The 27,370-nt window shown below is 36.6% G+C and overlaps 1 protein-coding gene across 2 annotated transcripts in view; it reads right to left on the bottom strand.

The window, feature by feature from the left end:
* The window catches only part of LOC129290321 (NAD-dependent malic enzyme 62 kDa isoform, mitochondrial), a 78,836-nt gene extending 51,712 nt beyond the window's left edge, over positions 1–27,124 (bottom strand). The window contains exons 1-10 of one of the 2 annotated variants that reach the window (XM_054927060.1): positions 26,720–27,124; positions 25,686–25,782; positions 21,742–21,860; positions 19,424–19,591; positions 18,710–18,838; positions 18,054–18,114; positions 13,348–13,452; positions 2,630–2,733; positions 2,372–2,455; positions 1,722–1,828 (exon numbers count right to left, since the gene is read on the bottom strand). In XM_054927060.1, the coding sequence (XP_054783035.1) occupies positions 1,722–1,828; positions 2,372–2,455; positions 2,630–2,733; positions 13,348–13,452; positions 18,054–18,114; positions 18,710–18,838; positions 19,424–19,591; positions 21,742–21,860; positions 25,686–25,782; positions 26,720–26,902 (1,157 nt within the window). In that variant the 5' untranslated portion in view covers positions 26,903–27,124. The remainder of the gene's footprint in view (positions 1–1,721; positions 1,829–2,371; positions 2,456–2,629; positions 2,734–13,347; positions 13,453–18,053; positions 18,115–18,709; positions 18,839–19,423; positions 19,592–21,741; positions 21,861–25,685; positions 25,783–26,719) is intronic. The other variant, XM_054927061.1, reaches the window with a different exon arrangement.
* Between the last annotated feature and the right edge of the window lie 246 nt (positions 27,125–27,370).

Genomic DNA, 27,370 nt, shown 5'->3' with positions numbered 1-27,370 from the left:
ATTCAAGAAGAAGACAGGAAGGTTCTAAATTTTCCCTAGTTTGTTCAGATCCGGACAAATCCAAGGATTCCTTCTCAAGAATCATGCAAACCATTGTCATTGAGGTCTCCCCATGTTTCTCAATGATGTTTCTTCCTCAATGAAAGAAAATGAATGGAATGAACTTTCTAGGAGGGTCTATCACCAAAAGGGCAAATTAATCTAGGAGGAGGATGCATAGACGGCTTTAAGGAGGAGGTCAGATAGAAACAAGGAGGAAGAGTAACGGTAGTGAGGTGAAAGAAGGAAGGGTATAGGGAGCAAGAAGATGACAATGCTAGTGAAAGAATGGCAATGGAGAAAAGAAACAAAAAGAGAGCGGTGAAGACTTGGAAGGTGAGCGATAGAGAGTAAATGGTGAAGGGTGAGGTTGCCATGTGGAGTCTCATTCAATGCAAAAGATTTGTTAGCTATATATCCGTTAGTCAAATGTTAGTGAGAGGTTGAAAAGGGCAACATTGCCCTGCTTCTAATACTTCTGGGGTCACGTTGCTCCTTTTAAAAAGTAAGAATATTGATTGCTTCTTTGAGAAAACTTCCAAGGTGTTTTTGCCCGTTAACTCTTTATTTTATTTCTTTTATGTGTATCTTTGATTTGATTCTGTTTTCAGATTAGGATCAGATATGATTATATCAGTTCTTATTGCACAACTTTCCCATCAAAATTCCTATACATCACGCCAATCATCGTCCTTACCCTCAAATCCTCACAATAATGATCTAGGTTGGCCTATAACCTTGAGAAAAGGTGCAAAATCTTGCACTACAAAGCATCCTATTAGCAATTTTGTGTCTTATGATAAATTATCTCCTACCTTGAGAGCCTGCACAGCATGTGTATCTGCCAAAGAAGTTCCAAAGAATGTCCAAGAGGCCATGAAATATCTTGAATGGAGATCGGCACTCAAGGAGGAGATGGATGCACTTGGCAAGAATGGTACTTGGGAGTTGGTCAAACTTCCAAATAAGAGGCTAGTGAGTAGTGATTTGGAAGTTAGATTGGAAGATCAAATCATACCACAAGAGACAAAGTTCAAATACTCGACAGCAATTATTCAAAATGATGGTGAAATTGATGGAGATGTTACACATAAAATATAAGATGAGAAAGGATACAAGAATTATTTGTGATTGAAAAGCACCTATATAAAGGTCATGGGAGACATCGGTGAGAAGAGTGGAGCAAGTAATCTAGAAACCTATGAAGAGAGATGGAAGAAAACTAAAGAAAATACTCAATGAAATTATTGAACGATACCTCTTAGATAACAATATATCAAAAATTTGGTAGTTGATAGAGTACAATGGTGTCATACAATCCTACTGACCCCACCTAGTGATAAAGCTTGTTGTTGTAGTAGTAGTACAATACTACTAATCTTTTTTCTAAAATCCTATTTTTTTAAATTGTTTGTAAATTTTAATTTACAAATAATTTTTATCTTCTTTAATATCTTTTTGTCCTCCATCAACAACACTTTAAAATACATAATGCAGCCCCTTAACCTTCTTCTTTTTGTCCCATCTCCATGCCAATGTCCGTGCTTCCCACCTTGTCTCTTCCTATATTCTCATTTTTAAAACAAACCATCTGATACCCTATAGCTTATAATATGTGAAGGTTTTCAGAATTAAATGCAAGAATTCTAGCTTATAATAAAATATTAATGTGATAAACTCACCTTCCAGCACCAGCAACAACAATCTTCATTTTTGGAAAGTCAATCATAGGCCTTCCTTGTGCTCTCACAGCACCAAGAAGTCCAGCGATTGCAACTCCAGCTGTTCCCTGTAAGGAGAATTCCATATACATCAAGCCAGGTGGAAGTAATTTATGATAAAAGTTTCAAAAAAATCTCCAACTTTAAACTGAGTTTAATCCCATACTAATTTACGTGACAAGATCTTCCACAAATGAACAAATACTAGCATAGTGCATTCAATGAATTCACCTACAATCAATTATTGTAAATTGCTCAGAATGGATTAAGAGAATTTGTATTCTCTTTTAAATAAATTTTCTTATGTTTACAAGTGAGGAGGCCCCTATTTTTGTATACTTTTATAGGCAAAGAGCAAAAAACTATTATCCAAAAATGACCCTACAGCTAACATAAATTTACATCTTTTGGTTTACATCAATAAGAAATAAATTCTTAATACTTCCACACATCACCTCGAATTGGAAACATGGCACCAAACAGTCGTAAACACAAATTGGTATAGATAACTACCACAATACTAAGAGCTCTGATCTGAAGGTCCAGGTTGTCATAATAGTACCCTAAAAAATGATGGAGATGATATGTCATTAAATAAAAGAAATCTATACCTGCACATCATCATTGAACATCCTGTAGGTACTTCTATACCTCTGCAATAACTTAAATGCCCACTTGCTTTGGAAATCTTCGAACTGTGTTAGTACAAGAAACTAAAATTTAAAATTGCTATAATTAAAAAGATGTCAAGACTAATTTAGAAAAAAAAACTTAAAAATGCAAAAAACGTGCCCAGGACATATAACTGACGTTCCAAGAAGCTACTCTTGTTTTCTCCTTAGAATGTCAGCATTGCAACAAAAATAAACCTGCACAATAACATGTGGCCAACGAGTAAAGACAGCTTGCATGAATTCATCTATAACCGCAAGATAATCATCCCCTTCAAGACGGTGCTGTGGCAATCCCAGATCTGAGAACAAAGAATAATTTAATCATATTTCAGACTGAAGTCAAATCAATCAGAAGGCTCAAGGAAAAGATGATGATTGGCCGAATGCATATGCAACAATTAAAGGTGTCAAATACCAAGGACATCAGCATTAAATTTCTCAAAACTCACTCATTAATTATCAGAGTATCTAGGAATAAGCATGAACATGGAACTAAAATTGGCAACCCAGGAAATTCTAAAATGTCTAAATGTTTTTCATTTTTAATGCTGCATGATTTTCAACATAAATTCCCAATGCCTGTAGGACAGACACTGTTCCCCAATTGAAGTATTTATGTTATCATCTAGAGTTTTTTTATTGTAAAGCATTTGTGGAGTATGGAAAAAAATGACAGAGTAGAAGTACGTATGGGGCCCACTCCTACATTTTACCCCACTCATCTTTCCTCTCCTGTCTTTCCAAACCCCACAAGAACATTAAAATTAAGAATTCTAGAGGATCAAAGCACATGCTCCATAGAGGCAAACAAATACGCAAGGATGGAGAATGCAATGTCAATACGGTCATGATGAGGTACCTCTATTTCCCAAGTCCCAACTAGTCCTCTACACTATTCAAATGGCTTACCATCACCCTTAGCAAGGTTTAAATTAGAAGTAATAGGGATTATTAAAAAAAACATGAAATCATAGTATACACAGTTTAACTCCCAACTTTCCATTTCTATCTACCCATCAAGAATATACGTCCTTTGACATAATAGCATTCTTACTTCAACTCTCATGAAGCATTTCAATGGCGCCAAGTCTTTTTATCTAAAACTAAGAATGAGGAAATGTTGACTGATAAAATTCTCAAGGTATCATTCCCTTTCATCACAATATCATCAACATACACAAGTAGGACTATGTTAGCACCTAGTTGTTTATAGAACACTAAATGATCACACTTTTTTTCTTCCCAAACTTCAAAACTATATCACTGAATCTGTCAAAACCAAGCATGAGAACTTTGTTTCAAATCATCTAAGGATTTGCAAAGGTGGAGGCACTTTCCCACACTTCCCATGAGCAACAAACCATGGCCAAAAATTGGTATATTCTATTGATCATAGTATAGCTACAATATGAACACTAAATATGGACAGAATTAAATCATAAAATTATTTCCTTAACACCCATTATCTGTCATAATCCCTCTCAATGAAACACTCGCTGATGTAGGTTTGTAATTTTTGGAGATAGAGAAGTATAGAGAAGGAAGAAGATTGAGAGAGAAGAACAAAGAGATAGAGGAACAAAGAAATTGAGAGAGATTAGAGAATAGAAGATAAGAGATACTAAATAGTGCACGAGTATTATTGATCTGTCACAACATAGAGTTACAATTGAATTGTAAGGTTTTTGTAGGGAACTAATACAAAGAAATAATACCTAACAGCTATATTCCCTTGACAATATAACTAAGTAATGTCAGAATTATAAAATCATAACAACAGCCCCCTTCAAAACATCATTCCCCTCAAGGATCATTTACAATAAACTGGAAATTTCTACTGAAGTTGATGTAAGGGCATCCATGATGCTTCTTCATCAAGTAATAGTTTCAATTTTACCAAGACTTCAGCTATAATTCTCCCTCTCTTCCTGCCAACACGTTTCTACTTAATGCTTTCAGGTTCTGTAACTGATGGAAATTATGGCCAATCCAATGATGGGTGTCTTTGTTTTACTTTAGGATTAGGGCATAACTTTAACAAAGATACATAAAATGTAGGGTGTATTTTGAATTCTAGTGGTAGTTCAAGCTTATACGCAATCGCCCTTATATTTTCTAGTACCTTGTAGGGAACCAAAAAATAGAGGTGCTAATTTTTGAGAACTCCTTGCAGCAAATAGTTGTCTATAGGGTTGTAGCTTAAGAAAGACCCATTGTCCCACCATGAACTCACGGTCAGTCCTATGAGCATCAGCTTTTTGCTTCATCATATTTGCAGCCTGATGCAGACGATGCTTTAAAACCTTCAACATTTCTTCCCTTACTGTGAAGGATCTATCCAACACATCTAAAACAAAATTGTGAGGTAAATAAGGACAATGGATAGGAAGAGCCTAACCATATAAAATTTCATATGAAGTAGCCTTTGTTGTTGTATGAAAGGTGGTGTTGTACCACCTCTTAGCTTGTGACAACCACTTACTCCATTCCTTAGGTTTCTCCCAACACATGCACCTTAAATAGGTTTCTAAGCACCTGTTAAGAACTTCTGATTGTCTATCCATTTGAAGATGATAGGCTATAGAAAGATGCTATTGAACACCTAAAATTTGCAAGAATTCCTTCTAAAAGCACTCACAAAAATTGGGTCACAGTCACTTATAATCTCAGCAGGTGCACCATGTAACTTATAAACACGATCCATAAAAACTTGTGCTAACGAAGATGCTAAATAGGGATGAGTAAGACGGATAAAATGTGCATACTTACTCATTCTATCTACCAAAACCCAAATCGTGTCCTTACCATGAGATTTAGTAAGTCCTTCAATAAAATCCATAGTAATACTCTTCCAAATTCTGTTTGGAATTGAAAGAGGTACTAACAGTCCAGGAGGGGCAACAGCTTCATACTTGCATCTGGCACACATGTCACAATGCTCCATAAAGTCTGTCACATCATGATCAACTTTTTCCACCAAAATAAAGCTTTAATTCTGCGATAGGTTGCTTGAGTTCCTAAATGGCCCCCTTGTGGACTAGAATGGAGCCATTCCAAAATTTGTTGCCTTAAAGTAGAATTATTCCATATAACCAACTTCCCCTTCCTTTTTAATAAGCTTCCATCTATTAAAAATGGGCCCAAACTCCATTATTCTCTTGAACCTTCTTCTGTATTTCTGCAATTACGGCATCACTTTGCCAACTACCTTTGACTTTTTCAAGCATCTCTAGGGAAGAAGTATCTAAAACAATCTGCATCAATTGTTGCTTTGGCATTCAAGAAACAGCATCAGCTGTAGAATTTCCATGCCCCTTTTGTATTGAATTTCATAATCAAATCCTGCCAATTTAGCAATCCAAAACATATGAAAAGATGTCTTTAACTTCTGTCCAAGCAAATACTGCAAACTTTGCTAGTCGGAACTAATTATAAATCTCCGCCTTTCCAAGTATCGATGCCAATGAATCACTACCAGCACCATTGTCATCAATTCCTTTTCATAGATTGAGAGCTTTTGATGCCTTTCAGCCAATTCCTTGCTAAAATAAGCGAATGGTTGGCCTTCTTGCATTATAACAGCCCCAAACCCACTCCACAAGTATATGCCCTTACTATAAATTGTTTTGAAAAATCTGGAAGTGTGAGTACAAGTGCAGAAATCAGAACTCCTTTGAGTTTGTTGAATGCTTCAATAGCTGCTTAGGTATCATCAAAGCAATAGCTGATTGACCATTCAAACCCTTTAACTTTTGATGAAGCACCTGCAATAGCCTGCTAGACCCAAGAATGCCCTTGTTCAATATTGTGGTTCAGGCCAATCAACTACTGCATGTATCTTCTCAAGATCGATTCTGACTTTGCCTCTTGCAATTAAATGCCCCAAGTATTCTATTTCAGTGGCAGTGAAGGAACATTTGCTTTTCTGTACAAAATAATGGTTCTCTTAAAATAGAGAAAACTTGCTTAAAGTGCTGCACATGGTCAACAATGTAGCACTATAAACTAAAATATCATCAAAAAATACTAAAACAAACCTCCTTAAAAATGGTCTAGAGTGTTGTTTATAGTCCCTTGAAAAGTTATCGGGGCATTAGTTAAGCCAAAAGATATAATTAACCACTAATAGTGCCCACTATGAGACTTAAAAGCAGTCTTATGCACATCTTCGGGCACCATTCTAATTTGATGATACCTAACCCACAAATCCATCTTTGTGAACCATCATGCCTAACTTAATTCATCAAATAAATCCCTTACTAATGGAATGGGGTATTGATTCTTAATAGTCTTTTTATTCAACTCCCCATCATTAATGCACAGCCTCCAAGTGCCATCCTTCTTTTTCACCAAAACTATAGGAGCTGAAAAGGGGAAAGAACTCTCTTGTATAACCCCTGTTTTAAGAAGATCATCAACTAACTTCTCAATCACATCTTTCTGTGTTTGCTAGGTATTAGTAAGGCTTCAAATTAATTGGATCTGTGCTCATTGTAGAACAATTGGATGGTTATGACCTTCCCAAAGAGGTGGTAACCCTTTAGTCTCCTCAAAAAGATTTAAAAAATCATCCAAAGTGCCTGCAGTTACTTCTAGAATTTCTTCAAAAGTTTAAACTAAGAAGCATTGCAAGTTGTCTTGTGATTTGTGGTAAGTGACAACAAATAAACCTGATTTTCTTAAGTGTCCAATCTCTAGGTGCTTTGGTCGAACCATTAGTAACTAATTAGGAATGTCGGCTTGAAGTTTGCACAACTTTCCCTCATACCCAAAAAACATCATTGGGGTTTCATAATTCCAAAAGGCATTTTTAATGCTTTTCAACCAATGTAACCCTAAAATCATGTCATAAGAATGTAGCTCCAAGATTTTGAAGTCAAAGATGAATTGCAAGCCTTGCATACTCCTTCTAAAACCCTTCCACATCCCATATACCTTTAGTCCCTCCACCAGCAACTTCAACCCATGATTCATAAGTACCATTAGGCTGCCACCCCAACTTCCTCGCTAATTCTAGATCTAGGAAATCATGTGTGCTTCCATTGTCAATGAGGATTTAAAGTTGTCCCTTGCCATAATGACCCACAACCCTCATTGATGAGGCAACTTCAACTCCTTCAATAGCATATAACGAAAACAAGGGTATCTCTTCTTCCATATTGTCATTCTTTTTGGGTCTTCGGTTGAAATTTCATCTTCTATGATTTCTTGAATCTCAAAGAAGTGGAGTTGCATTTTTTGTCTTTAGGGACACTTATGGTCTTTGGAAAATTTGCCATGGCAATAGAAGTGTAAATTCTTGCTTCTGTGATCAGCTTCTTCCCCTACAAAAAGAGATTTAATGGTGTTGTTGTTAATTTTTAGTAAAGAATTATTAGTTTTAGGGAGAGAAGAGGGTGACTTCCCTTTTTGCTAGGTCCCACTACTTAGGAGGGCATTTTTGTAAGGTGCCCAGTGGCTTGGTCTGATTGAGACAAGGCATTCACAGAGATAGACACGTGTTGGATTCTTGCTAATCGCCTTTTTCTCTACCATGCATTGAATTGAGATCTCTTGCATTCAAGCCAAAGATTAAGCCTCTTGAAGAGTTCTAGGTTTAAAGAGCACACCAGACCTGCATATTCCTCCATCAACCCTTCCAAGTAAGTATCAACGAGATAATCTTAGGAGAGATGAAGCTTGTATGCGATAGAGTCAAAAGCTTCGTTGAAGTCTACTAAGGACCCAAGTTGTTGAAGACGCACCAAGTTGCCCAAGGGACATTGTGCAAGTTAGGCTGAAACATTCTCAAAGCCATTCAGTGTATTGTTCCCAAGTGGGTTCAAAACCATCCCAGGTTTTCTCTATTATGATATGCCATAACCATGCTTTCTCTTCTAGGTAGATTCTCACCGTTCGCACCTTCTCATCTTCTAAGGTATCTTTGAAAAATCTTTCACAATGCATGAGCCAACCCACGACATCTAACCAAGAAAACTTAGGAAGCTCCGTCTTTGTAAACTGGGTCGGACACCTATGCTCATCTCTATTGCATGGTTCATCATCTTGATTTCAATGACCTTCATGTCTATAATCGCATCGACCTCTTCGACCATGGTTAGTGCAGCCTTTTTCTCTATCGCACATGAGTAGTTGTGTGGTTGGACCTAGTATTTATCATATTTCATGTAAATATTTGTTGTTATTAGGAGGGATACCGAGTAGTTAAGATAAGGAGCATTTTATGCAATTTATTCCCTATTTCTCCTCCTCTAATTCGGTCTCCATTATTCTCAGAGATATGATTGCTTTCTCTCCTGTATATATCCGTGTACATACCTAGGATGAATATACAAGAGTTTCTCAGCTCATTCACTACATGGTATTAGAGCTACATGATTCTCCAGTGCTATCTAACGCCTAAAACTCTAAAACAGAGAGTACGAGCACGAGTCGAACCCAATCCACAATTCTCCCATGTCGAACAGTGATGGGTCCTCGAAGACTGATCCGAGTAGGGTGGGTGGTCCCTTCGGGTCGACTACCAGCCACAAAGGATCATCAGTACACATTATATCCGTGAAACTAAACAGTACAAATTACTATATGTGGGCACGGGATATTAAACTCACAACCGAAGGCCGAGGGAAAATGGACTATTTTGATGGTTCATCGAAAATCCCAAAAGAGTCCAAGACACAAGAGTTCCAACAATGGCACACTGAAAATTCACTAGTATCATCATGGTTAATAAATGCCATGATTCCAGAAGTTCAACAAAGTTTTATGTTTCTCCCCTAACCCATGAAATCTAGAAGGCTATATGAGATTCAAACTCTGACGGAAGGATTTGGCTCAAATATACGAGCTCAAAACTAAGGCATAGACGCTGCAACAAGGAGATCACGATGTCACTGCCTTCTGGTTAGAACTGAATGCTATATGGCAGGAACTAGACTTAATGATAGATATGGAATGGTCTAGCGGTAGTGATGCAATTCAATATAAGGAGAAAGTTGAAAGTGAGCGCGTATTACAATTTCTAGCTGGATTAAATCAATCCCTAGATGATGTACAAGACTGAGTCTTGAGTCGTGCACCACTCCCATCAACAAGGGAAGTCCTCTCTGAGGTACGTCATGAGGCTTCAAGATGCAAGGAAATGCTTACTAGCACTACTCCTACTCCAATACCTGCTCTAGATTTTGCTGCCATTGTAAGCAAGAGTAGAGATGCAAATTAGAAGAATCAAAAAAGGAAGGTTACTTGTGAACATTGCAAAAAGACTAGGCATACTCGTGAAACTTGCCAGGATATCCATGGCAAGCCAGTTAATTGGAAGCCAAGAAAAGGAAAATCACGAGGATACTAGACTTCTCATGATGTGCCACCAAATAAAATAGATTCAACCTCATTAGCACCTGAGATTGATAAGGAACAACTTAGAAAGTTACTTAAGGTGCTCAATATGCTTCAAAAAAATGAGAAAAATCAAAAACCAAATCATACTACATCTATAGCTCATAAAGGTAATTGTGTCTTACTTACCTCTACTAGTAACTTCAAATGGATTGTCGATACAGGGGCAATTGATCAAACGACTTTAGATTCTAAGCTATTTAGTACCTATGTCCCTCATGCTGGAAATGAAACAATGAGTACAGCAAATGGGTCATCTTCATCAACAGCAAGAACAGGCAGTGTTGTTATTTCTGAAGCTATAAAATTAGAACAAGTTTTACATATACCATATTTGGCTTGTAATTTGTTGTGTATTAGTAAATTAACTAAACAGGCAAATTGTTAGGCTCATTTCTATTCCACTCATTGTATTTTTCAGGACCTCTCCTTGGGGAAGATGATTGGGAGTGCTAAGGTGCATAATGGTCTTTACTACCTTGATGAATCAACTGTGAGCAGCCTTTGGTCTCAAATTTAGTGCAATGTCACGTCTACTTCTGAAAATAAAGACTTCAAAGATCTTATGTTATGGCATAGGAGACTAGGTCACCCAAATTTCTAGTATTTATGTCATTTGTTTCCTAAACTTCAAGTCAATAAAAAGTCTCCATTTCATTGTACTGATTGTGAGCTCGCTAAACATCGCAGATCCGTTTTCAAACCTGTTGAGTACAAATCTACTCGTCTTTTTTCTATTATTCATAGTGATTTATAGTGTCCTACTCGTGTCACTAACCAAACTAATACAAAGTTGTTCATCAAATGTATTGATGATCACACTAGAATGTGTTGGGTTCACTAATTACAAGATAAATCCACTGTTCCCTCTATGTTCTTTGAGTTCTATACAATGATAAAAAACCAGTTTGACACCACAATCCAAGTGCTTCATACTGATAATGGAACTGAAAATTCAATAAAACCATGCATATGTTTCTAACAGAACATGGAATTATTCATAAAAGCACTTGTCCTAACACTCCTCAACAAAACGGCATTGTGGAAAGAAAAAACAAACACCTCTTAAAAGTTGCACGTGCTTTCCTCTTTACCTACAATGTTCCTAAATATTTTTAGGGTGATGCAATTCTTACAGCTACATACTTAATCAACCACATGCCAAGTCATGTTCTCTCTTATATTTCACTACTAGAAAAATTACAAGAATCTCACTCTGTCACTCACCGCCACTAATCTTCCCCTTAAAATATTTGGCTGCACCACCTATGTTCATTCATCATTCCCACAAATTGGAACCCAAAGCTGTCAAATGTCTCTTTCTTGGTTATTCTTCCACACATAACGGGTATGAATGTTTTGACCCTCATGTGAAAGACTTTACATCAGCTAGGATATTACCTTTGCTGAAAATGAACATTTTTATCCAAATGCTTCAAGTCAGGGGGGAGGGGGAGTGACTTTCAGCCTTTGGAAAGTGAGAGAAGTGAGAAATACACAATCCAAGGTCTCCAAGATCCCTTTTTTCCAAGCTCAGATCCTTTATTACCTATACCAGAAAATCCTCAATCTCCTAGGCCAGAAACTGAAGTGAAAGTCCTTCAAAATACAATAAAGATGCTGGTATTACACTGGAAAAGACACCAATAACCTACTGGAGGAAGAAATGGAGAAAAAGGGAAACTATTATGACTGAAGCACAACCATAATCTGAAGTTCTGAATTGAAAGAGGTTCCTAAAAGTGAGAATGTAGAAAGTGCTAGTTTTTCTCAAGAACCCGAGATAGAAGGGATGACCGAATATGGCTAAAAAGATAAGAGAGATTGCAAAAGTAGTTTTGGGAGAATCAAAAGGTTTTTGGTCCAAGAGATAAGGAGTTTTGGTAGTGAAATAATAGTGTATAGGACAAAATCAAACATAAGAAGAACTGTTTCAAAGCCATACATTTGTGTAACAATGAGGAAAATTGAGAAAGGTGCCGTATGGCTAAGAAGGAAACTAAGAGAGCTGTGAGTGAAACTCGTTCTAAAGCTTTTGAAAAATTTTATAAGAGCCTTGAGATAAAGGAAGGAGAACAAAACATTTTATAAGATTGCTAAGAGTAAGGAAAGAAAATCAAGAGATCTAAAACAGATAAGGTAGAGGGAAAAATTTTAGTTACAGATGATGAAATTAAAAACAGATGAGAGACTTATTTTCCAAATTTTTCAATGATAGAGAAGATTCGTCTAGTAGCTTGGAGGGTTTAGTAACTCGTGAAGAAGAACAAAATTTGTCATTCTATCAAATAATACGTGATAACAAGGTAAAGGAAGCTCTTAAGAAAATGACAAATGGTACAGCCAACGGATCTGATTGTATATCTATTGAAGTGTGGAAATATTTAGGTGAAGAAGGGATGAGACAGTTAACTAAGTTATTTAATGTGATTTTACAGTCCAAGAAAATGCCTGACGACTAGAGAAGAAGTACATTAATTCTTATTTATAAAAATAAAAAGGATATTTAGAATTGCACTAACTATAGAAGAATTAAACTCATGAGCCACACAATGAAATTGTAAGAGAAAGTAATTGAGCATAGGTTGAGATTGGAAACAAGTATTTCTGAGAATCAGTGTGGTTTTATGCCAAGTAGATCAACTCCAGAGGTGATTTATTTACTAAGAAATTAATGGAAAAATATCATTGTAAAGATCAAAATTTACACATGATTTTTATTGATTTGAAAAAAAACTTATGACCGTATACCAAGAAAAGTGCTTTCGAAAGCCTTGAAAAAGAAGGGAGTACGAATTGCTTATATTACAATCATACAAGATATGTATGAGGGGTTAAAAACTAGTATAAGAACATCTAGTGGTCAAATAAAGAACTTTCCTATAAAGATTGAACTATATTAAGGATCCTCTTTGAGTCCTTTATCTGTTTAATGTGATCTTAAATGTTTTGACAGAACATATTCAAGGAAAAATTCTCAAATGTATACTCTTCACAGATGATATAGTTTTTATAGCAGAGACAAGAGAAGAGATTAATTATAAAATTAAGTTATGGAGGAGACATTGGAGTCAAAAGGTTTCCGTCCGCGCAAGAGTAAGAAGGAATATTTATATTGTAAATTTAGTAAGAGACTAGTCGACAGTAATTTAAAAGTGAAATTGGAAAATCAAATTATACCTCAAGTGAAAAAGTTTAAATATTTGGAAGCGATTATTCAAAATGATGGCAAAATCAATAGGGATATTTCACATAGGATTCAAGCTGAGTGATTTAATTGGAAAAAAGCTAAAAGAGTTATTTGCGACCGTAAAGTGCCTGATAAACTTAAAGAAAGTTTTATCGTACTGCTATCAGACTAGCTATGTTATATAGCAGCGAATGCTAGGCTCTAACAGGACAGCAAGAGCATAAAGTTGGAGTAGCAGAGATGACAATGTTACGATGGATGTGCGGACATATACATAAAGATAAAATTCAAAATGAGTACACACGCAAAAAAATAAGGATAGTACCTATTGAGGAAAAAATGGTAGAAAATCGTTTCAGATGATTTAGCCATGTACAAAGAAGACCACAGGAAGCACCAGTGAGAAAAGTGAAACATATAACTTTAAGCCCTGTTAAGAGAGGTAGAGGAAGGCCTAAGAGAACACTCTTAGAAATTGTTAAATGCGATCTCTTAATTAATAATATTCCTAAAAGCTTGGTAAATGATAGAGCACAATGACGTCTTACAATCCATGTAACCAACCCCACCTAGTGGGATAAAGACTTGTTGTTGCTACTGTTGTTGTTGTATTGTAAATATTATATTATTGCTATTGTAAATATTCTTAGGCTTTATTACTCTTTATTAGTAGTTATTAGTCATTATGAGTCATTATTATTATTTCCTCATCCCGGTGTATAAATACCTAGTATTTCACTATTCAGAGTCAATGAGAAATATTTTCACTCAAATTCCACATGGTATCAAAGCTTGTGCATCTAAGGTCTTTGGTTGAAGGCGTCTAGGGTTTTCTAGGTGATGTCTCATTAGATGTGGCCTTTGAAGTGTCTCTGGTCATCATTGTTCATGGTGGTAGAGGGCATTCTAGATCTCACCGTCGACCTAAGGAGGTACACAAGGGTCCGATCAACAAAACCCTAGAGTTCGATGGCAGCAACACATGGCACTCCCACGTGCCGACTAAAGATTCTACCTTAGAGAGTGCTCGGTGGTAGATGGGATAGTAGGGGGAACTAGGGTGGCCGCGATGCCTTCCTCTGTCGTCAGCGTGACATTTCCAACTCGATTCCAATGTGTCCCAGGTCTAGGCAACATGTTTTTCATATTCCTCTTCTTCTGTCTATGTGACTACTCACTGTTTATGGGGATGTGGTGTTCCTTTTTCCTCTGCTATGCGAAAATTCTTATATTGATCAGAGTAATCTTACGAGTACTCTCCAATATCAAACTTACCCAATCCAAGTCTGTTCACATGGCAACAGTGGCTAAATGGGAGACTTTCCTTCAAGCTTTAACAATGTCACGAAATAAAACAGTGTAGATCATTTACTCCAGAGCCTCTAAGCATATGACTAATTGTCATGAGTTATTACCAATTACACCCCGTGTGCTGGGAATATTAAAGTCAAGATTGCAGATGGCTCATTAGCACCTATAGCAGAAAAAGGGAGTATTCGAATTATAGATTCCAACTTTGGAATTTGTACTACATGTGCCTAAGCTTGATTGCAATTTACTTTCCATTAGTCAACTAACTAAGCAGTCAAATTGTTATGCTAAATTTCTTCCATCCCATTGTGTATTTCAAGATCTATCATCCGGAGGGACAATCAAAAGTGCTAAGGAGTATGAGGGGCTCTACTATTTTGAAGTCTCCACTTAAGTAGGTAACTCACTGATTGTCGGTAACTCTACGTCTATCTCTACAGTGAATACCTTTATGTTGTGGCATAAGAGGATGGGTCACCTTAATTTTCAATACCTTAAACGATCATTTCTAACCCTTTGCCTAAACTTGAATATTAATAACATTCATTCTGAAGTGTATGAACTTGCCAAACACCACATAACTTCCTCTCCTAAAGCCACATACACACACACACCAAACCTTTCACAACCATTCATAGTAATTTGTGGGGATCTTCTTGTACTTCTAACCGTATTAAAACAACATGGTTTATTCCCTTCATTGATGACCATACTCATGTATATTGGGTCTACCTTTCATGAAACAAGTCAGAAGCTGCATCCACATTCATCAATTTCTTCAACATGATCAAAACCCAATTCAACACTACCATCCAAGTCTAACACACCGATAATGGCACTAAGTATTTTAATCAATCTTTAAGTACTTTCTTCCAAATGCATGATATTATCCATATTAGTTCTTGTGCACATACATCGCAACAAAATGGGGTTGCCAAAAGAAAAAATTGCCATATACTTGATGTTGCTAGAGCACTTATATTTACTTGCAATGTGCCAAAATTTTATTGGAGGATGCTATTTTGACTGCAACCTACCTAATCAACTGTATGCCCAGTTGAATCTCATCCTTTGAAACTCCTTTCCACAAATTGCAAAGTGCTTTTTCAACATCTCATATTGAAACTAATCTTCTACTTCATGTGTTTGGCTGCACAACAGTTGCTCATAACCACTAAAGCACCAAACTTGAACCTCGCACTATCAAATATATTTTCCTTGGCTATTCTGCTACGCAAAAAGGATACAAGTGATTTAACCCTATCTCAAAGCACATTTGTCAACCTTGATGCCACCTTTCAAGGAAGATACTCCATTCTATCCCAATCATTCAATTTAGGGGGAGAACATGAATCAATCTCAAACTTGGGATCAAAAACCTAACCAAGAACTAGTGCTCTTTGAACTATGGTTTACACCAACTAAGCCATTACTATCACCTATTCTACCTACACCACCATCTCCTCTTATGCCACAAGTTGAGGAACACGGGCAGAGAGGAAGAGATGCAGAAAAACCATAAAAGGGAGAATTGCTTGTCTACACTCGAAGGAGGAAATCGAAAGACAGTGAACAACTTGTACCTAAAATGCCAAGAGAGTTAGAACCAAAGGTAGCTCTTAAAGCAGAAGCTTATGAAGACTTAGAATTTGGGGCAACTTTTAAAAACCCAAAGATGGATGATACAGAACCAGTAAGTGAATCTACTAATCTTGATCTTCCTATTGCTTTGAGGAAGCAAACTCGCTCATGTACTTTCCATCCAATAGAGAGATTTGTTTCATACAATGCACTTTCTTCTCAATATCGTGCCTTTGTTGCAAATCTTAATAAAGTGAAGATACCTGAGACTATACAAGAAGGTCTAAGCATCCCTGAATGGCGGAGCGTTGTCATGGAAGAAATGAGGGCCCTAAAAAAGAATGGATGGGCACTTGTTTAGCTACCTAAAGGTAACAGAACAGTGAGTTGTAAGTGGGTGTTCACTCCAAAATACAAGGCTAATGGAACTCTTGACAAGTTGAAAGCACGCTTAGTTGCAAAGGGATTCACCCAAACATATACATATGGCTAGGACTATGAAGAAACATTTACTCTGGTGGCAAAATTGAATACTATCAAGAGTCTTGTTATCTGTAGCAGGTAATCTTGAGTGGCCTCTTCACCAACTTGACATCAAAAATGCCTTTATAAATGGCAAGTTAAAGGAAGAAGTCTATATGACTCTGCTTCCTAGGTTTAATAAAGGCAAAGAAACTCAAGTCTGTAAACTGAAAAAGTCTATATATGGCTTGAAACAGTCACCGAGAGCTTGGTTTGATAAGTTCTCAAAAGTCCTAAGGTCCAAAGATTACAGGAAACTCTGTTGAATCATACAATGTTTGTTAAAATCGAGGGAAGCAAGAAATGTATCCTTATTGTCTATGTCGATGATATAATACTCACTGAAGATCACCTTGAGGAGATAGAGAGAGTGAAGGCTACCCTTGGAAAGGAATTTGGAGTCAAGGATCTTGGGAAGCTAAACTACTTTCTTGGAATGGAAGTTGCCAAGTCAAGAAAAGGAATCTATGTTTCTCAGAGAAAATATATATTTGATCTCCTAATAGATATAGGTATGATGGGCTGTAGCACTATTGAAACACCCATTGAGATCAAAAAACCAAAGAAGAAGCTTAAGGTAAATGAGGAAGGTGATGAAGAGGATGAAGTCAAAGAAAAAGAAGCAGCAGCTGACAAAGAGAGATATCAAAGGTCGCTGGAAAACTGATATATCTCTCTCATACAAGGCCAATATAGCCTTCACTATCAATGCAGCTAATCAATATGAGTTGTTTAATGAAGAGTCATATAGAGGTAGTATATAAAATCTTGAGATATCTGAAAGGTACTCCTAGTAGAGGCTTGTTCTTTAGAAAAGATGAGCAAAGATCCATCGAAGTGCACACCAACGCAAGTTAGGGTGGAATGTATAAAGATCAAAGATCAACCTTTGGTTATTTCTCATTTGTGTGGGAAATTTAGTGACATGGAGAAACCAGAAGCAAAGAGTTGTTTCCAAAAGTAGTGCTGAATCTGAATTCAGAGGTTTAGCTCAAGAAATTGCTAAGGCGTTGTGGCTGAAATGAGTCTTAAATGAGATACAGGTCGGAGCAAGCTCACCATTGAAGCTCTACTATGATAATAAGGCTACCATAAACATGGCTTTAAATCCAGTATAACATGACAGGTCAAAGCATGTTGAGATCAACTAACACTTCATCAAAGAAAAAGTGGATGAAGGAATTCTGTGTTTGACATATTTGCCTACAAAGAATTGCATAAGCAAGTTGGACATGATTAACATCTATGATCCAACTTGAGGGGGAGTGTGGAAATATTAGACATTTATTGTAAATATTATATTATTGCTGTTGCAAATATAGACATTTATTGTAAATATTATATTATTGCTGTTGTAAATATTCTTAGGCTTTATTAGTCTTTATTAGTAGTTATTAGTCATTCTTATTATTTCCTCATCCTACTGCATAAATACCTAGTTGTATTTCACTATTCAGAATCAATGAGAATATTTTCACTCAAATTCCACACTGCCCTAGGATTAATTACAAAATATTTCTCTCATAAAAACTAATCACTAGAATTAAGCTCATCATTACTTACAAAATATTTGCAATTGATGTAGATTGTTCTCTAACTAGATACAGAAATTCTTACATAATGGATCTTTAAGTAGCTTCTCATTGTTAGTCCCAACATCAATCATCACAGGAAGTACCTGAGAGTGGAAAATACTGAAACTTAATCAGATCATTCCAATTGAAAACTCTATAGCAGACTTAAGTAAAATTTATTAAATTGATAGTCAGCTGTGTCAATCAATAAGTGAGCAGGGAAGTAATGGTTTCGACAGAACAAAGCATACCCAAAAAACAGTTTAAGCATAAAAGAAAATGTAATAGGCAAATTTAAGTGCAGCTAGTCACCGTGTTTATCATATTACAACATTTTCCTAACAATTCTTTTCTAGTATTAAACCATCCGATATCTAACACTACCACTTGTTGGGAATTGGCCTATTTGTGTTTTTAGTCTACTGCTCTCTTTGTTTTCTTTTATATTTTTTCCTTTTATTTCAGTAGTTTATATTTTTCTATATTTTAGGAAAATAAACCCTAGGAGACTTGTAGATATGTTTTTCTGGTTTAAGGAATAAAACATACGCATGAGAAAACTGATTGACCAACTAATATGAACTCAAGCCCAGTTAGGCCCTAATTTCCTACAGAAAACTTTAATATGGCAAGTCAGCAATCAAAATGAAAGATTTTAATTCTAAGGAAAAAATAGTGAAACCAGGAACACTGATATACCCTTTGAGGGTTTATTCCTGCTGCCGCAACATACAAATCCAACTTTCCAATTGCAATGGCAATTCCTTGAACCCCAAGATCACCAAGACCCAGAATTCTGCTACCATCAGTAACGACAATCATATCAACCTGGAAATAAAAAATCAGAGAGATTCAGTTTTTTGGATCATCAGATATGATATCAAGACATTGAAGGATAGATCAAAGTTCAGAAATGTACCACATGAGGAATAAACATGCATCAACAGCTAATAGCAAAGAAAACATCTTGGCAAGGAACATTTCATCAACAGATAGAAGAGAAATGCAAAGGCAGAGGCTAAAGAACTCCTGAACCACTAACAAGCTATTACAAGATAATGAAAAATCATTTAGCCTAACAGAGCTCCAATCCCTCAGTAAATTCTTTTCATAAATGTAGTCATGGAAGAAATCTCTAGTTAGAGCCCTAACAGTTCTTCCAATCCTAAACACCACAGCCCCGAAGAAATAGATAATACTCCAAGTATGCCAGAGGGAACGGAAAAAAACTAAACAATGAAATTAAGTAAGACGATTACCACATTGTTACATGTCTATCAAACATTATGATTATAACCTATGGGATCATTTAAAAAAAAAAGGAAAAGCAGCAATGTTTATAACAGCAATACATAAGCCCAAGTAAAAGAAATATAAATTATTTATGGAACAGTGATATTAACCAGCAAGTACCTGATCAGCTGGCCAGTTATAAACCATAGACATCATTTCTCCACGATCTTCAGCACTAAAATACATTCCTCTTGGCCTTCTAAATAAACCACTGTAGTTCTGACAAACAAGACCTACAGTTGGAGTGTACACTACAGGGGCATATTCCTCAATGTTCGCAATCAAAACCTGTCATACAAGTGCATATCATTAAAGATAAAATTATAATCATGTTGGTCTCTTTTGTCCTTAGGTTGTAATTAGAACACGTCTAATCGATTACAAAATGCAATAAGCAAGACTCCTATTTTCTTATGAATGAGTCCCAGAAAATATGTTACAGCCTATACAACTAAAATCACATGCCGGGCCATAAAGTTCCTATTCATTATACATCATGGGATTTCCATCACCCAGATGGCTAGGGCACTGGTCCCAAGGTCAGCTCTAGGAACCATAAGTCAAAAATTTCTACCCAGTTTCCTATTGAAGCTTTATTTTGTGTATCATTACAATGTTCAGGATATATTATAATTAATTGTATCTTACCAATACACCATGTTATTAGTTAGTTGCTTCCAATGAACTTAAATATTCGAAACTAGTTATCTATATTTCACAGAAAAATGTGACTGGTCTCTAAGAAAAAACATTGCCAAAGTCAAAATGCTGACCAACTGACACTGCAACAACAACAACAACAACAACAACAAGCCTTTATCCCACTAGGTGGAGTCAGCTACATGGATTGCAAGACGCCATTGTGCTCTATCATTTAGACCAACTGACACTGCAACTGATCCAATTTGGAAAGCAAAGATGCTGACAGAAAAATATACCTCAGATTGGAGGGAAAACTTATCTAGCTCACCCACACAAGACTTTGGCTTATGCAATAAGTGTGATAAGTTAATTCATGCACAACCCCCAAACAGTAAACTTACAAGGCTGCTCATCCTACACTATTTGGAGGCCACTCTAGGAAATGGAACATTATTCAAAAGGATCACATAATCATCTCTAGAAGCCAATAAAAATGAGAATATGTCTGCTCTCTAGTTGAGCAGAGATCCACTGCAAACAATTGCACTTATCCAAAGCAATCAAGTAATGGAGTAAGAAATAAAGTGCAGTAGAATCTGCGAATGCAAATTTGTAGCACTTAGGATTTGGGAATTACTATGGTTGAACCATTGAATATCATTTTGGAATACCTGATAATTGAGTGGAATGAATCAATGAGGCTGTATTATGACAATAAATCCCAAAAAAAAAGGACAGAAAGAAAGAAAGTGTTGCTCACATCCCAAAACAATGTGATAAAATTAAAGCACAGTGAAGTTGACAAGATTTCATAAGAGAAAATTTGGAGAGTGATCTAATTTGCACTTCTTATGTATCAACAGATGGCCAGCTAATCAAATTACTTGGTAAAGGACTCATCATTCTAAGTCATTACTCCAAGCTGAGGATGCAGAACATCTACACCCCACCTTAAGCAGCAATGTAGAAAATGTGATAATTATGAGAGAAATTCAGTTTCTATGAGGGTGCCAGATTAGGAAAATATTTAGAACAATGCAATTATGATTAAGGGAAGGTCAAATCCCCTTATTATGGTATATTTATTAGAATAGGTCAGCTGTGCAATATCAGGCACAATCCTATAATTGATTAGCTGTCAGTTTGATGTATACAATTATCTAGGCTGCCATGTAATATTCAGAGCAGGAATTCAATTCAGTTTCTTCATCAAATCATCACAGATAATGAGAATCTTTTGCAAAACATGATCAAGATAGTTTATATCAAGTGTGAACATCACTTAGTTAATTCATTTACTAAATCTAAGTCTTTGGGTTAAATATATTTCTAATTAGCTTGGAGCATTACATATATATATATATATATATATGCTCCAACTTGAGCAGTGTTAGAGAGAAATGATTCTGAGTTGCAGTCTATTTAATTAATCTGCAAGATCGAGCTAGTAATTATTTTATTAATCTCATTGTTTTGTTTCCTGGAGCTGTTAAAAGTTAACTTTAGATATAGAAGATAGTGTGATGGTTAAACCACATTATTTTCAATAGCATAAAGAGAGAGCGTACAACAGCTAAAGTACACTTCTCCCTTTAATACCTAAATGCTACATCATGTAATCATTTTTCAATAGCTATTAGTGAACAGCTTCCCCTATCTCACCTGATAATAGACTTTTACACTGTAACCCCAGCCCTCACGTTCTTAAGTAACCAGAGGTGTTACATAAACATGAATTACAATAGTTGAGTTTTTTTCTTCCATCGTCAAAGAAAAGGAAAATATTGTGAAATGACCTTATAGTACATGGTCTCATTTCTGTCATGCAAGCGGTTGAGTATCCGCCACTTGGCCAAAGCATTTGGATCAGAGGGTCCATCTCTTGCTTGCACTTGAAGCCTCTTTAAATCAACCACTGTCAGCAAACAAACATACCAGTAGATAAATTATCAAATAAGAACACAAACACACCCAGTTTACAAAATTGTCATTCTTATCACCTACAGACCAACTAGCAAGAACTCAATCAGCTGCCTGTCATTTGGGTTGTAGTTTATTGTCAAACAACATTGCAGGATCATGCAAAGATGTATGCAATAGAGTCAAACTTAAAAACAATAGAACAGAAATCCATAAATCTTCAATCTTTGAGTTTCTATACCACCAAAGTTTCAAAAAACCAAAGGTTTATAAATAACATAACATCATTCTATACATCTTTACCAAAAGCTGCCTTTCAGTTTTTCCCTTTTCCTGCTCTTTTTTCACATACAACTAAAGCCCAATAGAGAACTTACCATCAAGGAGAACATGTGTATATAGAAGATATACAAAGAAAAGCTTTCATAGAGTCGAGGGGAAAAGGGCTAATGTCCTGCTATCAATTCCCTTTTTGTTTAAAGTAAGAAGAGAATGAAATAACTAAGAGGAGTATATAGTTATATACGAGAAGATAAGCAACCTAATAAACAAAGGTAAAGAGGAAACGGTTAGAAAACTCCAAAGACGTAAGCTCTCCAGTTCCTATGAATATCAGATAAAACATTATAAAAAAACACATTCTTTGAAATGAACATATCTAAAAATTATAGCCTATGGAATGTCTACAATCTTCCCTTAATATTCAGATCCATCCAAACACACCAGACCACAAACAACAAATCACATTTATCCAGAAATGTTTTGCTTCCTTTCCCTGCCAAACTCTTGAAAACTAACCATGCATCTCCAGTGAGTGGAGACAGCCACCAAACAGTGCCAAAAAAAAAAAACAAGAAGAAGACTATTGGCATCCAAACTTTCCTAACCTCACGCACAGAATCAGGGGACAAATCATCCTTATTTCCTGCAACAGATCTGCCAGATTCATTCCCTTGAGTAACATTGATAGAGGTAGAAGAGAAAGAGGGAGAAAGAGGAGAGGTAGAAGAAGAACAGAGAGAAAGAGAGAGATAAATTCCATTCATAATAACCCATTACAACCTAAAGGCCTATTTATAGAGAGTATACTAAATACCCAAACTACCCTCACATTCCTAATTCCAATGTATCAATATACTCCCCCCAAAAGAGATCCTTGACCTCAAGGATCAGTACACAGAAAATTAAACATATATTTAAAATAAGACTTTTTTCGGTTGGTAAACTAGGCCTGAAGTTACTATAGCCTGGAGGAAAAAAAATTAAAAAAAAAATTAATGAACATCAAAAGCCCAGATTTTCTGCAGTTTTTCTTTAATATAGAAGTCCATTGTCACCCTCCATATAAAATTGTTGATGCTAAAAACCAATGAGTAGAGGATCCATAATTGTATAATAGGTCCATACTTCGCCCACCATAAGCCCATTTTCAGCCGAACTTCACAAAGCTCCTCTTGATTGTAGGTTAACCCCACTTTAGAATTGTTGGGAAATAACTCATGGAAGGCACTCGAGCAGCTAAAATGTTGTAAAAATGCCCATAATTGCATTTGAATCATACTTGAAACAACGGGTCCCATATATTAGCACTGAAGCATGCTTGTCTAGAGGCCCACGTCAAGCTTCCAATTACTAGTCAAAGATATTTGCACTATTGGATCATTTTGGGAAGGCCCAATTTCGTTGCCTTTAGCCACCCAAAGTAAATTAAATTCTTTGTCATTACCCTTGCTATCACGTGGGGAACAATTGGAGGAAATCTGGAATACACCTGGCAATAGCAGCATGGAGCAACATGATCGTGGAAACGCAAAGCAGATGCACGTCCTCCCCACTAAAGAAGATTCCAGAAACTTGAAAGAAAATCTGCGACCCGCAACATCCAAACTCGCGAAGCTTGTATGCGTATCTAAATTAGAGATCCAAAACCCATTTCCCCAAACATCCACACCGTTTTGATGACCCTGTACATTTGACCTGTTCATTTCACTCTGCAAAGAGATCTCAGACCCAAGAGAAAATCTGAAAAACTCGAATTTGGTAATCTCTTTGCGAACACCACTCGACCCAATGTCTTCAACAGCCTACCCGACCCAAGAAGTTTTGGAGAGGTAGTGAACCCAATTGAGCGGCAACAGTGAGCGGAAGATTCTGGACATGTACCCAGGACGGTGAACATTGCGGCGCCATTGAACCTAATAAGAGAAGATCTCAGAGGCGTGACTACTAGTGAGCTTGACTCGACACCAAAAACAGCATTTCTGCCCGATTCTGCTCTGTATCGCCTTCGACATCCGATCAAGAATTCTTTTGCAGTGTAATGGTTAGAACTCCACCGATGACGGAGACACATCAGAGGACCAATGACATGAGTTTAATGAGATTTTCTGAAGGAAATCTGAAGTATCTTGCCATTGATGTTGAATTGTCTGAGAACTCTATAGTAGGTGTCGAGTTTCCGATGCGGAAGGGAGACTCCAACATTGCCATTGGAATCGTTGAGGAATCTTTGTGCTCTATTTCGGAAATTGGATGATGATGATTGCTTACCTTGTGTAAGATGCATGATAGCAAGTGTTGAAAAATCGACTGAAATACTAAGAAGAGAAGGCCCAAAAATTGGTGAAGGAAGCATAGTGCAAAAATCCCTTGTTAAGTAGGTCTGAGGCATCAGCTGCTCCAACTGCTTTGAGTTGACGAGTGTAGATGGGCTCGTTAATACCAGACACTGTCCTGATTCTTGATTTAGGGAGCTAATGAGTGTTGTTGAATGCACATCTTTCTTGGCAAAATCACATTCCTCAAACACTGAGTTTTCCATTATTGTCGCATCCTCTATGCATGTAGACTTTGCCGACTCTGGTTGTTTAAATTTTTGATCGGTAGCTTCTAGAATCGTGAACTCCTTCTCTACATGTTCGTCTTTTTCATCTTCGTCAAAGTCATTATCGAGGTTAGTTATACTTGTTGAACCATCATTCTCCGTGTCTTGCTTCCCCTTCTGGCCATACTTCTCATGAAAATCCGCCATATATATGGCGCTAGCTAAACTATTTGGATTGAAGCCTCGGACAAATCTCTAGAGTTCAAGCTGAAGTCCATTGATGAAGACCTTAATGGCAGTGGACTCTAGAAGGTGTGCATTCGGTAAGATTTCTCGGAATTGCTATGCGTACTCAGTCACAGATGAAACGTGCTTCAACTGTCCTAACTCTATGACTACTATGAGGATCGTTTTTCTGGTGACTAAAGGTGGAGGAGGAATGGTGGTAGTAGACACATATGTCGTCATTGTCGAAGGAGGGTACAAGCGCTGGTTGATAAGTAGAGTGAGCTTAGTCGAGATTTCATTCATCTGTTGTGACATGTGTGACATAGATTGCTTAAAATCAAGGCAGTGCTCTAGTTCACCTTTACGATCGGAGGATCGAATCTCCGGCGGCTCCTCCATGGCCAGAGAGGAGGCTCTAATACCTTTGATAGAGGCAGAAGAGAAAGAGGGAGAAAGAGGAGAGGAGAAGAAGAACAGAGAGAAAGAGAGAGATAAATTCCATTCATAATAACCCATTACAACCTAAAGGCTTATTTATAGAGTATACTAAATGCCCAAACTACCCTCACATTCCTAATTCCCATGTATCAAACATAGACAAAACAAACCATTGAACCTTAGAAGCAGCTTATATTAGAAAGCCTTGATTCCCAAATTTTGAAAGCAAAATTAACTCTATTGTCAGCTCAACCAAAGACCACTAAAAAAAAAATAAATAATACAATTTTGAATGAACAAAAAAGTTAAAATATATATATAACTACATACTGAAGCGCTCAATCTGTAGTTCAGTAGACATAACATTTGGAGGGAGCAATCCTCGTAGATCAAGACGATCCCGTTCTGTCGTGGTAAAAGCTGTTCCCTAACATTAAAACACCAAAATGGAATTTATCATTTAAAATTGATATAAGAAAATGTAAAATTCAAAATTATTTTAATTAAAAAAAATGTTTTCTTAACAAAATTAAAGTTGGTAAATAGAACATGTTCTTCATGAAAAAGCTTAATTTGCTCATTCAACATAAACATGTGTGAATGGGCGGAGTATTTATTTGGTTCATTAACTCCAGTGAAAGTCAGAATAGGCACAACGATCATACAACAACAACAATAACAAGCCTTTATCCCACTAGGTGGGGTCGGCTACATGGATTGCAAGACGCCATTGTGCTCTATCGTTTATCAAGCCTTTAGGAACAAAAAAGGACTTGCAGCAAATATCAAGTGCATTTTCTAAGATGATGTAACAGATTAGCTGAAGACAGCAATCACTTGTGCATAGATAGCAGCTTCAACAGAAGCGTTAGGACCACTATATGAAAATTAGAGAGCATCAAAGTTTCAGAAGCCTGGTCAAGAAGGATATTCAAGAAAAAGTCAACATGAAAAAAGAATTAGAAAATTGGAAGGAAGCTACCCAGTGAAGAATAAATCATGATTTAATAGGCTTGATTGTCTATAATATAAGAAAAATATCGAAACTGCATGTAATCAGACAGCAATTTCCCCGCGAGTAAAATTCACGTAATCAGACAGCAATTTCCCAGAGAGTAGAATAATCGAAACTGTACTCTAAAACTAAAACCCCTATCACATAACATCAACAAAACAAGAAATTAAGTTGGCATCTCAAAAAATTCACTTTACAAACAGTAATGCACAAACAACAACCCAGGAGCCAGTGCAATGCGACCTTCAAATCATATATAAGACAACACACTCACTAATTGACGCAAAAAGGGAGAAAAGAAAAAAAAAAAGAACTATTTAACGATTCAAAAAAAAATGGCGGGATATACCTTATTGAACAATGGGTCATGGAGAATGTCAAGGCTGCGCTTGTGGATCATGGTAGGACGGTTGCCTTCGGTTGTGTAAGATCTGGCGATGAACAGCGAGGGAGTAGCACTGGTTGCGTGCCGTTGGAATCGTTTGAGTAGAGAGGAAGAGAGCCTGATCTTGTTGGAGAAGAAGTTCGCCATTGCAGAGTGGATGGAAGGAGAAGCTTGCTCGGCCAGAAGGAACAAGTGGGAGAGAAGAGAAGAGAAGACTCAATCCAACTGAAGCAGCGTATTAAATGTGGAGAGTTGAGGAAACAACACGGAACCGAAAGGGATTGGTTTTATCATTTCATGATAGAAAGAAGAAGCTATAGAAGGGACCGATAGCGTCCGAAATTTACGGTCGATGATTTCCCTGTGTGGCCTACGCATTTGGTTGACCAGCATGTATTGGAAAAATAAACTGATCTCGAGGCTCTAGAATGGAAAGTAACTTGAAAACGAACAAAAGATTTTCGCCTTTGCAGAACGATATCGATGTAAATAATAAAATGTAGGGTTAATTAAAGGTTTTGTCATGAGTGTCTCATATCTCAAATTTCTTTTGTACAATCTTGAATCTCCCCTTCAATGTGCAATATTCTTTCTTCATTAATAAATGTTAATTTT

This window comes from Prosopis cineraria, unplaced genomic scaffold, assembly GCF_029017545.1.
Source record: "Prosopis cineraria cultivar Desert tree isolate PC_DT_omini unplaced genomic scaffold, ASM2901754v1 PC13, whole genome shotgun sequence".
In the NCBI taxonomy this organism is placed as follows: domain Eukaryota; kingdom Viridiplantae; phylum Streptophyta; class Magnoliopsida; order Fabales; family Fabaceae; genus Prosopis; species Prosopis cineraria.
Note: the sequence above shows the minus strand (reverse complement) of the source record. Positions and strands in the feature narration are given on the sequence as shown.